This window comes from Uloborus diversus, chromosome 1 (assembly GCF_026930045.1).
Source record: "Uloborus diversus isolate 005 chromosome 1, Udiv.v.3.1, whole genome shotgun sequence".
In the NCBI taxonomy this organism is placed as follows: domain Eukaryota; kingdom Metazoa; phylum Arthropoda; class Arachnida; order Araneae; family Uloboridae; genus Uloborus; species Uloborus diversus.
This window is the reverse complement of record NC_072731.1, coordinates 195,722,198-195,734,716: the sequence shown is the minus strand read 5'-3', so window position 1 is coordinate 195,734,716 and position 12,519 is coordinate 195,722,198. Positions and strand designations below refer to the sequence as shown.

The 12,519-nt window shown below is 34.8% G+C and overlaps 1 protein-coding gene across 2 annotated transcripts in view; it reads right to left on the bottom strand.

Moving 5' to 3' along the window:
- Positions 1-919: 919 nt before the first annotated feature.
- LOC129224082 (uncharacterized) overlaps positions 920-12,519 on the bottom strand; it is a 56,029-nt gene continuing 44,429 nt past the window's right edge. The window contains exons 1-2 of one of the 2 annotated variants that reach the window (XM_054858502.1): positions 4,005-4,072; positions 920-2,303 (exon numbers count right to left, since the gene is read on the bottom strand). In XM_054858502.1, coding sequence (XP_054714477.1) covers positions 993-2,303; positions 4,005-4,061 — 1,368 coding nt within the window. In that variant the 5' untranslated portion in view covers positions 4,062-4,072 and the 3' untranslated portion in view covers positions 920-992. Of the gene's footprint in view, positions 2,304-4,004; positions 4,073-12,519 lie in introns of those variants that run through there. The other variant, XM_054858486.1, reaches the window with a different exon arrangement.

Genomic DNA, 12,519 nt, shown 5'->3' with positions numbered 1-12,519 from the left:
TAGTATAGCATTAGGAGCAGCTCTAAATATCTAGCATTTCTTAAAATAAAAAAACGTGTGTGGGGGGGGGGGGGGGCGGTAATTTTCCGTGATAGGTACGTAGCGGAGCATTTTTTAATCTGGCGATTAGTTTCAATTTTATTTATTGTCGGGGACTATTTCAAGTTACATATGAAGTATTTATTTGGCGATACCATAAACTATTTTGTCTTTTTCAAAGACTTGTAAGCGAAGCGATAAGCCCTAGAAACAAGATCTAAAAGTCCATTAAAATAAAAAATAATCCTCTGAATAATTATGTTTCTCCATTAAGCGTAAAATAATCCATCAAATGATACACAAGCTATAAATGAACATGTAAAATTAAATTAAAAGAAATTGCCTAACCAACTTTAGATCCACCATTTACGCATTAAATAATCAGCTAAATATCTTTACTAATTCGATTCGAATTGGTTTTTACGGTATATTTCTGAGCATCTTGCGAAATATTGATGTTTGTTACATATGTTCCATTTATTAATTAAAATAAACAAGCTTTGAAACTTGTCGTTGATTGGTGGATGCAACCGTGGCTTGTGGCGCCTCCTTGCGGTCAGAATGGGCAAATATGAAGTTTTGAAGTTTTTCCATCTAGTGTGGCCATGTTCAAGTGCAGAAATAGTTGCCCCGGTTTAACACAAAAAAGTCAAAAATTGTCAAGGCCTGGTAAGCGCCAGCGCATTCAGTGGGGCCATGCACAGAGCAGTCGAAGCTTCGGTATTCGGTCGGTGCTTCGGCCAAATTGCGCTTCGTGCCATCTCTACTTTTTACAAGTTCATTGGAACCAATATCAATCAACTAAGAATCTGGTTGTACTTCAAATACTACACATCAGTCAAAAGAACAAATTTTTTATTTCAATAACAAGTAAGAAAAAATAGAGAAATGGCGTGTTTGTTTATACAACATAAATGTTTATCAGGAAACGTCAAAATGACCCATGACGCATATCAAAAGTCGTCGTCATCAAAATCATCATCATCATCATAATCGTCATAATCACCAGAATCATCACCGTAAGCATCATAGTCATCGAATACATCATAGAGATCTAAGATGTCATGAAAATCATCATCGGAATTAAAGTCGCTCTCTGTATTTTCAAAATCAAATTCCGGCTTATTCTTCAAACTAGAGGCAATAGCAGTCAACAATTCGACATCCTCTGGCTTCAAATTTTGAAAGCCAAGCGAAGAATTCACAACACGAAGTACCTTCAACGAGCGAGAAGAAAGGAGTATTGATTGCAGCATGGGTAAGTCGCTCTCTGAGTGATAGAAGTATACTTTTCGAAGAGGGCAATTAATACAGCAGTATTTTATTGCTTCTTTAAACTCATCTGTGAAATGCCCGCAACAGGAAATGCAAATTTTCTCCAACTTACGAGTAGATGAAATAAGGGTGGAAAGAGATGTTGATGTTGCTACGTCAATGAAAACAGCACCTTCTAAATAAATTTTTTTCAAGAATTTCAATTCTTTTTTACTAGTTTCAGCAACAGGTTGGAAAAATGTATCTTTTAAACAAAGCTCTTCCAAACGTGGGCAACTATTTATTAACACTTCAACAGAAATAGAAAACCCATTGAGCTTTAAGACTGTTAATCCAGCACCTCTGCTGCTAAGGAAACTATTTGCAACTGGTAGCGGAAAACTCTCATCGGATTCCAAATTCACATTTTCTAATTTAGTAAAAGTTGTCAATGTATTTAATTGCTCAGGATTAACGACAATAAGTGTTAAAATTCTCACATCAGGGCAAACTGACGCATACACTTTCAAAAGTTGAGGGGAAGATGCTAAATGTGTACACATTATTGCATCTAAATGAATTAACTTGTATTTCTTCAAATTAGCAATATTGTTCTGATCAACGTCTTTGTCGTGCATTTCATGCAAAACACAAGGCATACAGGGGGCTTCCAGCAGTTCCAAATGAGGAAAACTCGTAAGAATCAATTTGGTTACGTCGTCGTCAACTTCCGTTCCGTCAAGGTTCAACCTTCGAAGATTCAAATTTGGAACTTCATTTCTCTCGTTCTTCTGGCACAAATATTTGCTAAATCCTTCCTTTGTGATAGGACTATCTGCAATATTCAGTTCAACCAAATGAGGGCAATACTTCGCAATATTTTTCAAAGCATCGTCATTACAAGTGTCTTCCATGTTTAAAACTGTTATATTTTTCAAGTGTGAGAAAATGTCAGCAAGTGCAATTGTATGCAGATTTTCGTGCGTACTAAATGAAATTTTGATAAGTCCCTGAAAAGAAAAGAAAAAAAGTGATGAGCAAAACTTCCATAAAAGATGTATGTTTTCAACGTTAACTTAATGCATCAAATTAAGAACACTGTCTTTTCCCTCCTGTGTTTTGAAAAAAGTTATTAAATATATATAACTCAGCGTTATTTTAATTTAGTATAACATGGTAAACTGTCATTAAAAAAATTAACATGCAATTTTTAAAAGCAATTAATCTTAAAACCTTCAGTTTAACATTTAAAAGTACACAGCCAAAGAAGAAAGGAACAACAAGGCTTAGGGATCTGACGTTACACTTTGGAGGGGAAGGGGTCGTGACAGTGTGACAAGGGGAAGGGAGGGGGGTAACAAGAAGTGTGATTCAAGGGCTGGGCCGATATCAGAATTTTAACACAGTGGCCGCCATTTATATGAATCACGTTTGTTCTGAACAGTTTTGATTCCAAAAAGCGGCAAATTCAATAAACATGGATTTTGTTCTTTTTTTGACTTTTATTAAAACGGTTGATTCAACTAACCACTGATTCAATTAACCGACGTCCATTGTATTGCTATACTCCAACACTCCAGATAGATATTTTCGATGTATCGATTGGTCAATTCAACATCATACTGCGGATGGGGTGTTAAAAACAATATAAATGCAGTGCATATTAAAAAAGTAAAGTAGCTGAAGTACAGAACAGCCATCGGCTATCTTGGTGAATAAATATTTCAGTAATTTATTTTAATGATAATAGCTACAGCACGGGTGCCCATGCAGGAGGAAGGGTCATGAGGGAGATTATACCCAAGAAGTTTTTAGAGAAGATTGTTTAAAAGAACTTTTTTAATAGGAGATCGCGTTTTTTTTAGGGAGAGAAGTGCTTGGTAAAATCTTGTGCGACTAGGGCGGGAAGGGGCATCATGAAGAGGATGGACACAGATAACTATATCATCTGCCCATTAGAATCTGTCAGACTATAACAATTGACATTTTTAGACAAGTTATTTTGGTTTTTCATCTCTTCACCAGGGGTCAAGTTTTTTTTTTTTTTTGGGGGGGGGGGGCTCAGTTAAATTGAGGTGTACCATCGCACCCTGGGGGATAGTCAACCCTATTTATATCATCTGTTTTTACTTCCTTTTACAAAAAAGGAAGCATTGTATTCGCGAAAGAATTTTCACTCAAAAATCGACCTTAATTTCCATTTTGCTCACCCCCGAATGAATGTTGAGTTTTTTTTTTCGACTCGACCACACGTGGATAAGTGCCTAAGAACGTATAGACACGCGAAATATCCATTTTGACGATTCCCGAGTTAGTTACAACGAGTTTTCTCGTGACATCTGTATGTACGTATGTGCGGATATGCGTATGTATGTCGCATAACTCAAGAACAGTATGTCCTAGAAAGTTGAAATTTAGTACGTAGACTCCTAGTGGGGTCTAGTTGTGCACCTCCCCTTTTGGTTGCATTCGGGTGTTTTTAAGGGGGTCTTTTGCCCCCTTTTGGAGGGAAAACATTGTTAATTTCGATGTAAACTCAAGTGGTGTTACAATTTAGCGGACACTTGGCGATGTATCGCCAGTCTTTTGGTCGCCAAGCTTTGTCGCCAAATTGGCGACAAATTTGGCAATTTTTTTTTAAAAATCTGGTTTTAATTTGGCCACTGTTGGTGATATTTAGAGAGTAAACTATTGAATCACATTAAAATTACCAATAATGGCAAAATGACATCAAATTGGAGTAAAAAGAAGTCATGTGAGGCACACATCAGCTCGTTTAAGATCTGCAATAGAGAAAAACCATCGGGCATCTTGAAAGGTAAATATTCCGCCAATTTATTTAACAACAATAGCTAAAACAGTGGTCATCGGAGGAGGGGGCATGAGACAGGCTATACTAATGAAATTATTAATCTGGGGGTCGCATTTTTTGAGGGGGGTGGGAGCTCGATAAAATTTTGTGGTGCCATCGCACTTGGGGAGGATGGTCAATAGCAGCTACATCATTTGTTTATCGAGATCTGCAATAGAGAAAAGCCATCGAACTCCATGAAAGGCAAGTATTCCTGCAAGTTATTGAAATTATTATAGTTAAAGCAAGTGTGCCCATTTAGAGGATGGGGCGAGGGGGGTCATGAGACGGAATATACCATTAAAATTCACAAAGAAGTGATTTAAACATAATTTTAGTCGCTTAATAGGGAGTTGAGGGGATTTTTTTTTTTTTTTTTTTTTTTTTTATTGCACTTGGGAGTGCGGGCATCTCTAGTTATATCATATGTATGTTAAAATCTGCAATAGAGAAAAGCCAGAAAAGAGTGTGACATTATTTATGGGCAGGCGGAAAGTTTTCAAACGAGATGAAAATAGAGAAGGATAAAACTTGACACTGTTCTTCGATTAAATTACAGAATGCTAAATAAAAGATTATTTGAGATAAACTTTCAGGGCAGGTACTTAAAGGGACGTCACTTTTTCGACTTTTTTCAATTATTCAATCAGGGCTCCCAACACATTTTAGCTTCAGAAAAGGGTAAAAGAGGACCATTTTCAATCAAAAAGGGGACTAAGGAGGACCAGTTAGGATCAAAAAGAGGACTTTGGGAGGACCACTCATAGTTAAACCCAGGGAAACACCAAAAAGCAATAGTTGCCAGCTGCTAAATTCGTGAAGATAATTCGTTAATCAACTATAATAATGATTCAATTAATTTATCACCTGTGAAACTGATCCTTTTTATCCATTGAATAATATTATTTACCCAAATATTTGGAATGGGGAAAGGGCACTTAGTTCAGCACTTAAGGCAGCCTCTTTAGAATTAATAGGCATAATGATACATTTTGACTTGAACCAGCAGGGATAGAAGTGACATTTGCCAACAAAAATATAGGAAAATATAGGAATTTTCTGAAAAAAATATAGGAATTGGATAGAAAATATAGGAATTTTCTGAAAAAAATATAGGAATTCGATGGAAAATATAGGAATTTTTTGCAAACAATATAGGAATTTTTCGAAATAATATAGGAACATTTTGAAAATAAAAAAAAGAGGACATACAGGAATTTTTATAACGAGGCAGGCCAGTAGGACATTTTTTTTTTAAATGCAATACAGTCGAACCTGTCTATCTCGAATTTTACGGCACATAAGAAAAATTCGAGATATGGAGGCTTCAAGATACAGAAGTTTTGAAAAAAGTTCTAAAAATAAGTAATTGGAGCAATGACTCGAAAGTAAAACTTTGGGAGCAATTTTACTAATCAACAATGTCCCCTTCCTCTCAGTTTCAGAATGGATTTAATTGCTGGAAAACTTGCTTTTTGTACATAAAGTTTTAATTCTGGAGGATTATGTGACTGCTAATATTAAGAAAAGTGCTTTCTGTCTCCAAATTCCAGTCAATAAAGATTGTTGTGGATGGAATTCAAGAAAGACACTTAAGTCGAAATTCGAGTTATGCAGGTTTTCAGAAAATTTCATTCAAGACAAACATGGGGGAAAACATTGAATTAATACTTTATGTGCAGGGAAAATGAAAAACTTCGACACAGAGAGGTTTTCGAGATAGGCAGGTTCGAGATAAACAGGTTCGACTGCACTACTATTTGATTAAAAACATGTAATAACACTACCTGACATAAGTGCAATACATACGCATAAATAAGTCTAAAAATACAATTCTGCTTTGTTCTTAGAATTTTAAGCACTTAAGCATCTTGTCTGATTCCATCCCGTGAATGACCAAATATGGCGACTATGTTTCACACGTAGCTGCTGGTCCAATAGCTTTCCGGTTGGAAAAAAAATGATAGCTCCAGATTTACCCTATTATGTTGTTTGTATATTTATTTTGTGAATGAGCTGCTTTTGAATGTGGAATTTTGTGAATGGGGCCGCTTTTACGATGCGTAAATTTGTGAAGGGGCCGCAAAGCGGACCCAATTTGTGTCTGGAACGACCCCAAAGTGTGCATGTCTTTCCGACTTCCTCAATTCTTTTAAAATTGAGAACAGCTTTGCGTATTCTTTTTTGAAAACTTGGCTGTGCGGCCTCTTCGGAGGCATTATTATTAAAATGAACGTTTAGTTGATACGCGAACTGCAGCACCAGGGGCGTAGCTAAGGGGGGGGGGGGATTTGGGGACAAACCCCCCCCCCCCCCGAAAAGTTAGTCTCAAAAAAAAGAGAAAAAGAAGAGAGAAGAGAAAGAAAAAAAAAAGAAAAGGGAAAAATTCCAAGCGATTATACATACATATATATATATATATATATATATATATATATATATATATATATATATATAAGAAGTAACCCCCCCCCCCCGAAAGTCGGGTCTAGCTACGCCACTGTGCAGCACCTACATTCCACACAATTAAAACCAAAACAATCGAAGTTGAGATGAGCTATCCTGCAAGTAGCAATAATTGCAACCGTAGCCAAACGCAAAGTTCCGAAAAAAGAAAAAAATCGTGCGTGTGGAGACCTGAAACGGTAAGTGGCCGGAGAGCCCTTCCTAGAATGACATCATCAAAACCTACACAGCCCATGCGCTCATCATGATCGCCCAAGTTCATCGACGCCGAGTTCAAAAGTGAAGTTTTGAGGACTTGCGCAGGAGCTTCATGGGCTCAGAATTGAGCTGCAGAGACGAGCTAAAGTCAAACGCTGCTCCACTCAGGAAGAAACACGGTACAGGGCACTCAACACATTTTAGCTTTAGAAAAGGAAGGAGACCATTTTCAATTAAAAAGAGGACTAAAGAGGACCAGTTAGGATTAAAAAGATGACCTTGGGAGGACCATTCATTTGATTTCAAGGAAGCACCAAAAGGCAAATTAGCTGCCTGCTGCTAAATCCATGAAGATAATTTGTTAATTAACCATAATACTGAGATTTTTAATGATACAATTCCTTTATCTTCTGCACAACTGTTCTTTTTATCCATTGAATAATAATATTATTTACACAAACATTTGGATGGGAGGGGGGGGGGGTTGCTGGTAGTCCTACAGAAGGACAGATGAAGCTATGCTTCATCTTTCCTTAGTTTAAAATTATTTTTGTGTTTTTCTGTCTTGTAATGCTTCTTAATAGCATTATACCCTTCACAACCGATATGAATCTATCACACACCAAACAGATCTACTGTATTCAAAGTTTTCCTAAAAATGTCTGAAATGCTAAATCACAAAGGGAAGCAGATCACATGAGGCTTAATTTTGCAATTTTCATATTCAAAGTATATTTTCAAGAATCATAAAGCTTACATTAAAAAATTACTCCATGATTGCAGGGCCATGAGTGCTTTGAACTTTTATGGGGGGGAACAAATCCCCCCTTAGCAGGCATCATGCCGCCTGCCTTGTCTAGTGGTCAGAGAAGTCTGACTGCGACAGGAAGGTCCGGGTTCGAATCCCGGCTCGGGCATGGACGTACTTTCTTTTGTCCTTTCTTTGTGTGAATCTAATGTTATGCTGTGAATAATTGCCTACCCTATAAACTGGTCCTTATGACATGTGTGTACTGTGGAAGTCGGACTTCACACCAAATGACAGTGCGGTTGGAAAAATGAAGCAGCGCACCCCAAATTGCCAGCCTAGCTGGCACATGAGAACAACAGCAGGCATCATGACAATGAAATGATGTACACAAATTCAACTTGATGAAATTACATACTTCAACTTTGTTTCATATACAAATGCTACTTTAAAATGCTATGTACTCAATTATTTAAATTTAATATCCCCCCCCCACACAAAAAACAGTAATAAACGAAAATAAGCAAAGAATAATCAAAATTAAGTTTGAAAAACTAAATAAACTCGAATTAAACACAAAAATTATTAATTTTTTAGTTATTTAAATAAAAATTAAAACGTATCATGTCAAAATAACTTCTAATTGTCATAAATATCAAAATATTTATAAGATGCAAAACTATTGAAAGCTCACAGAAGCATATTTTCACGAACCAAGTTCAATGTTGGCATGTTTCCCATAAAACATTTATTTTCTACTAAATTAAACATAAAACATGCTAATCAAAGGTGGCATATGGGAAAATAACATTCGATTGGGAAAAATATTTCAACATTTACATGATTCAAAAAGATTGAAATTTCAAACACAAAAAGCAATTTTCCACGAAGTCCGAGTAAGTTCAATGTTACCGTGGTTTCCACAATAATTCCTTCGTTAATTATTGAAATTAAATGAAAAATAAGCTAATCTAAAGTAGCATATGTCAAAATAACTTCCAATTGTGGAACACATCAAAATATTTATAAGATGCAAAAGGATTGAAATTTCAAACGCGAGATGCAATTTTCCGTGAAGTCCGAATAAGCTCAATGTTGTCATGGTTTCCAAATTTTTTCCTTCTTTAATTACCAAAATTAAACGAAAAATAAACTAAACTAAGGTAGCATATGTTAAAATAACTTCCAATTGTGGAACACATCAAAATATTTACAAGATGCAAAAGGATTGAAATTTCAAACGCGAGAAGCATTTTTCCACGAAATCCGAGTAAGTTCAATGTTGCCATGGTTTCAAAAATAATTCCTTCATTAATTATTGAAATTAAAGGAAAAATAAGCTAAGCTGAGGTCATGTCAAAATCACTTTGGATTGTAAAAAGCATCAAAATATTAACAAGATGCAAAAGGATTGAAATTTCAAACGCGAGAAGCAATTTTCTGCGAAGTCCGAATAAGCTCAATGTTACCATGGTTTCCGAAGTAATTCCTTCGTCAATTATTGAAAATAAACGAAAAATTTGCTAAACTAACGTAGCATATGTCAAAATAACTTCCAATTGTGAAACACATCAAAATATTTACAAGATGCAAAAGGATTGAAATTTCAAACGCGAGAAGCATTTTTCCGCGAAATCCGAGTAAGTTCAATGTTGCCATGGCTTCCAAAATAATTCCTCCGTTAATTATTGAAATTAAATGAAAAATAAGCTAATCTTTATCAGCATATGTCAAAATAACTTCCAATTGTCAAAAACATCAAAATGTTCACAAGATGCAAAAAGATTGAAATTTCAAACGCGAGATGCAATTTTCCGCGAAGTACAAATAAGTTCAATGTTGTCATGGTTTCCAAATTTTTCCCTTCTTTAATTACCAAAATTAAACGAAAAATAAACTAAACTAAGGTAGCATATGTTAAAATAACTTCCAATTGTGGAACACATCAAAATATTTACAAGATGCAAAAGGATTGAAATTTCAAACGCGAGAAGCATTTTTCCGCGAAATCCGAGTAAGTTCAATGTTGCCATAGTTTCCAAAATAATTCCTTCGTTAATTATTGAAATTAAACGAAAAATAAGCTAAGCTAAGGTCATGTCCAAATCACTTTGGATTGTAAAAACATCAAAATATTAACAAGATGCAAAGGGATTGAAACCTTAAACACGAAAGCAATTTTTCGCGATAAATCAAACCGAATATATATATGTTCAGAAAATTGCACTATTGAAACACAATCCAATGATTTTTGAAAGAATTCAAGCAATAAAGAAACTTTTCATACATTTTCAATTTTTTCAAGCACTAGAAAAAAAAAAGACCTTTTTTTTCCAATAACCTTTCAAGGTTTTTTTAATGGGCGTACGAACTTGGTTTAACACGCGCTGCGGCGGCGTGTTTGGGTGTACAGTAACTTTTAACGAAATGAAAAAACTTTTAAAATGTGATATTAAAGTAAAAACTATGTAAAAGCGGACTAATCAGACTGAAATGTTAAAAAGCGGTCTAAAGCGGACTTTACCATAAAAAACGAACTTTGGCGGGAAAAGCGGACCATTTGGGAGCCCTGCTTAGATAAAATGGCGTCTGCGCGTCGATCGCGGAAATGCAGTAGCAAAAAGTCGGGGGAAAAGTAAAAAAAAAAAAAGGAAGCGGAAACTGAAAATATAGGAAAATATAGGAATTATAGGAAAATAGGAACCTTTTTCAGAAATATAGGAAAATATAGGAATATAGGAACGCTGCGATGCCTGAACCAAGGATGCTGGTAGTCTCACTGAAGGATAGATGAAGCTGCGCTTCATTTTTATTTAGTTTAAAATTATTTTTACGATTTTCTGTCTTGTAATGCTTCTTAATAGCGTTATATTCCTTCTCAACCAATATTAATCTATCTTACACCAAACAAAAAACGTTATTCTTTTGTTGTTTCCCCCAAGTCTCTAATTTTGTTCCCATCTTCATCAGTTTCATCTAACCATTTGCTGAGAAATTTGCACTTCCCCATGACTCACACTGACACCTAAAAAATATTGTTGTGATTTTCAACTAAGCTACAACTGAGTTTATAGTAAAATTATTTCATATTTAAATTTAATCTCTTATCACAGGGTTCATACCTTTTAAGGAGAAAAAAAATTTAAGCACTTTTCAAGAGTAAAAACATATTTTTCAAAGTAATACCCTAAATTCGCACTATAAATATTGCATGCAGATTTCATTTAATGCTAAATATAAATAACATGAAGTAATATAAAAAGTATAGGAAAACAAACTGCTTTTTCTGTAAGAGACACTTTGATAAAAGATCTACTGTATTGAAAGTTTTCCTAAAAATGTCTGAAATGCTTACTCACAAAGAGAAGCAGATCACATAAGGCTTAGTTTTGCAGTTTTCATATTCAAAGTATATTTTCAAGAATCATAAAGCTTAGATTTAAAAAAAAAACTCCGTGATTGCAAGGCCATGAGTGCTTTTACATTTATTGGGGGGGGGGGGGGGGCTGATTCCCCTCTTAGCATAACAATGAAATGATGTACATAAATTCAACTTTATAAATTTTATAATTCAACTTTGTTTCAAATACGAATACTTAAGTTAAAATCTTATGCACTCAATTGTTCACGTTTAATATCCCCACCCTATAAAAAACAGTATTAACCGAAAATAAGCTAATAATAATTAAAACTAATTTTGCAAAACTAGAAATTTGAATTAAAAACAAAAATATATTAATTTTTTAGTTATTTAAATAAAAACTAAAACGAGTTAATCTAATGTAGTATGTCAAAATAACTTCAAACTGCCAAAAATATAAAATATTTATTAGATGCAAAACGATTGAAAGCTCAGATAAGCAAATTTTCACGAACCAAGTTCAATTTTGGCATGTTTCCCATCAAATAAATTTATTTATTTTCTACCAAATTAAACATAAAACATGCTAATCTAAGGTAGCATTTGGGAAAAAAAACATTCGATAGGGCAAATATTTTAATATTTTCCTGATGCGAAAAGATTGAAATTTCAAACACTAAAAGTCATTTTTCCCGAAGTCCGAGTAAGTTCAATGTTGCCATGGTTTCCAAAATAAATACTTCGTTAATTTTCGAAATTAAACGAAAAATAAGCTAATCTAAAGTAGCATGTGTCAAAATAACTTCCAATTGTCAAAATCATCAAAATGTTTACAAGATGCAAAAGGATTGAAATTTCAAACGCGAGAAGCAATTTTCCGCGAAGTACGAGTAAGTTCAATGTTGTCATGGTTTCCAAACTAATTCCTTCCTTAATTATTGAAATTAAACGAAAAATAAGCTAATCTAAGATAGCACATTTCAAAATAACTTTCGATTGTAAAAAGCGTCAAAATATTACAAGATGCAAAAGGATTGAAACTTCAAACACGAAAGCAATTTTTCGCGATACTGCATGTCGAACACATGTTCAGATGATTTTTGAAAGAATCCAAGCAAAAAAGAAACTTTTTACACTTTTTCAAGGTTTTCAAGCACTTCGAAAATGAACTCTTTTTTTTCCCCCCCAGGAACTTTCCAAGGTTTTTCAAGGGCGTAAAATTTACGAACATTAGCGCCTGAAAAAAAAATGGCGCATGTGCTGCGAGATTACTTCCGAATTCATTTGCAAAAGGGGTAGTTCATAGCAGCATTACAGTCAAATCGCGACAACTCTAAGTCCCAAGGGACCAGCTAAATCGTTCCGAGTTATGGGAAGTTTTCACAACAGTCTCAAGAGCTTGTGATCCAATGAAAACTTTGAGATAAAGGAATATTCAAGTTATCGAGATCCGAGATCGGAAAGTTCATTCGTTATTGCAAACGTAAGGCTGAAATTCCGAGAAATATCGGTAGCACCCTGCTCCGATTCGACATCATAACTCCTCCCCTTTTTTCCAGGTGCAGAGATTGAACTGTTTTTCTTTTAGTTATGCATTATTTT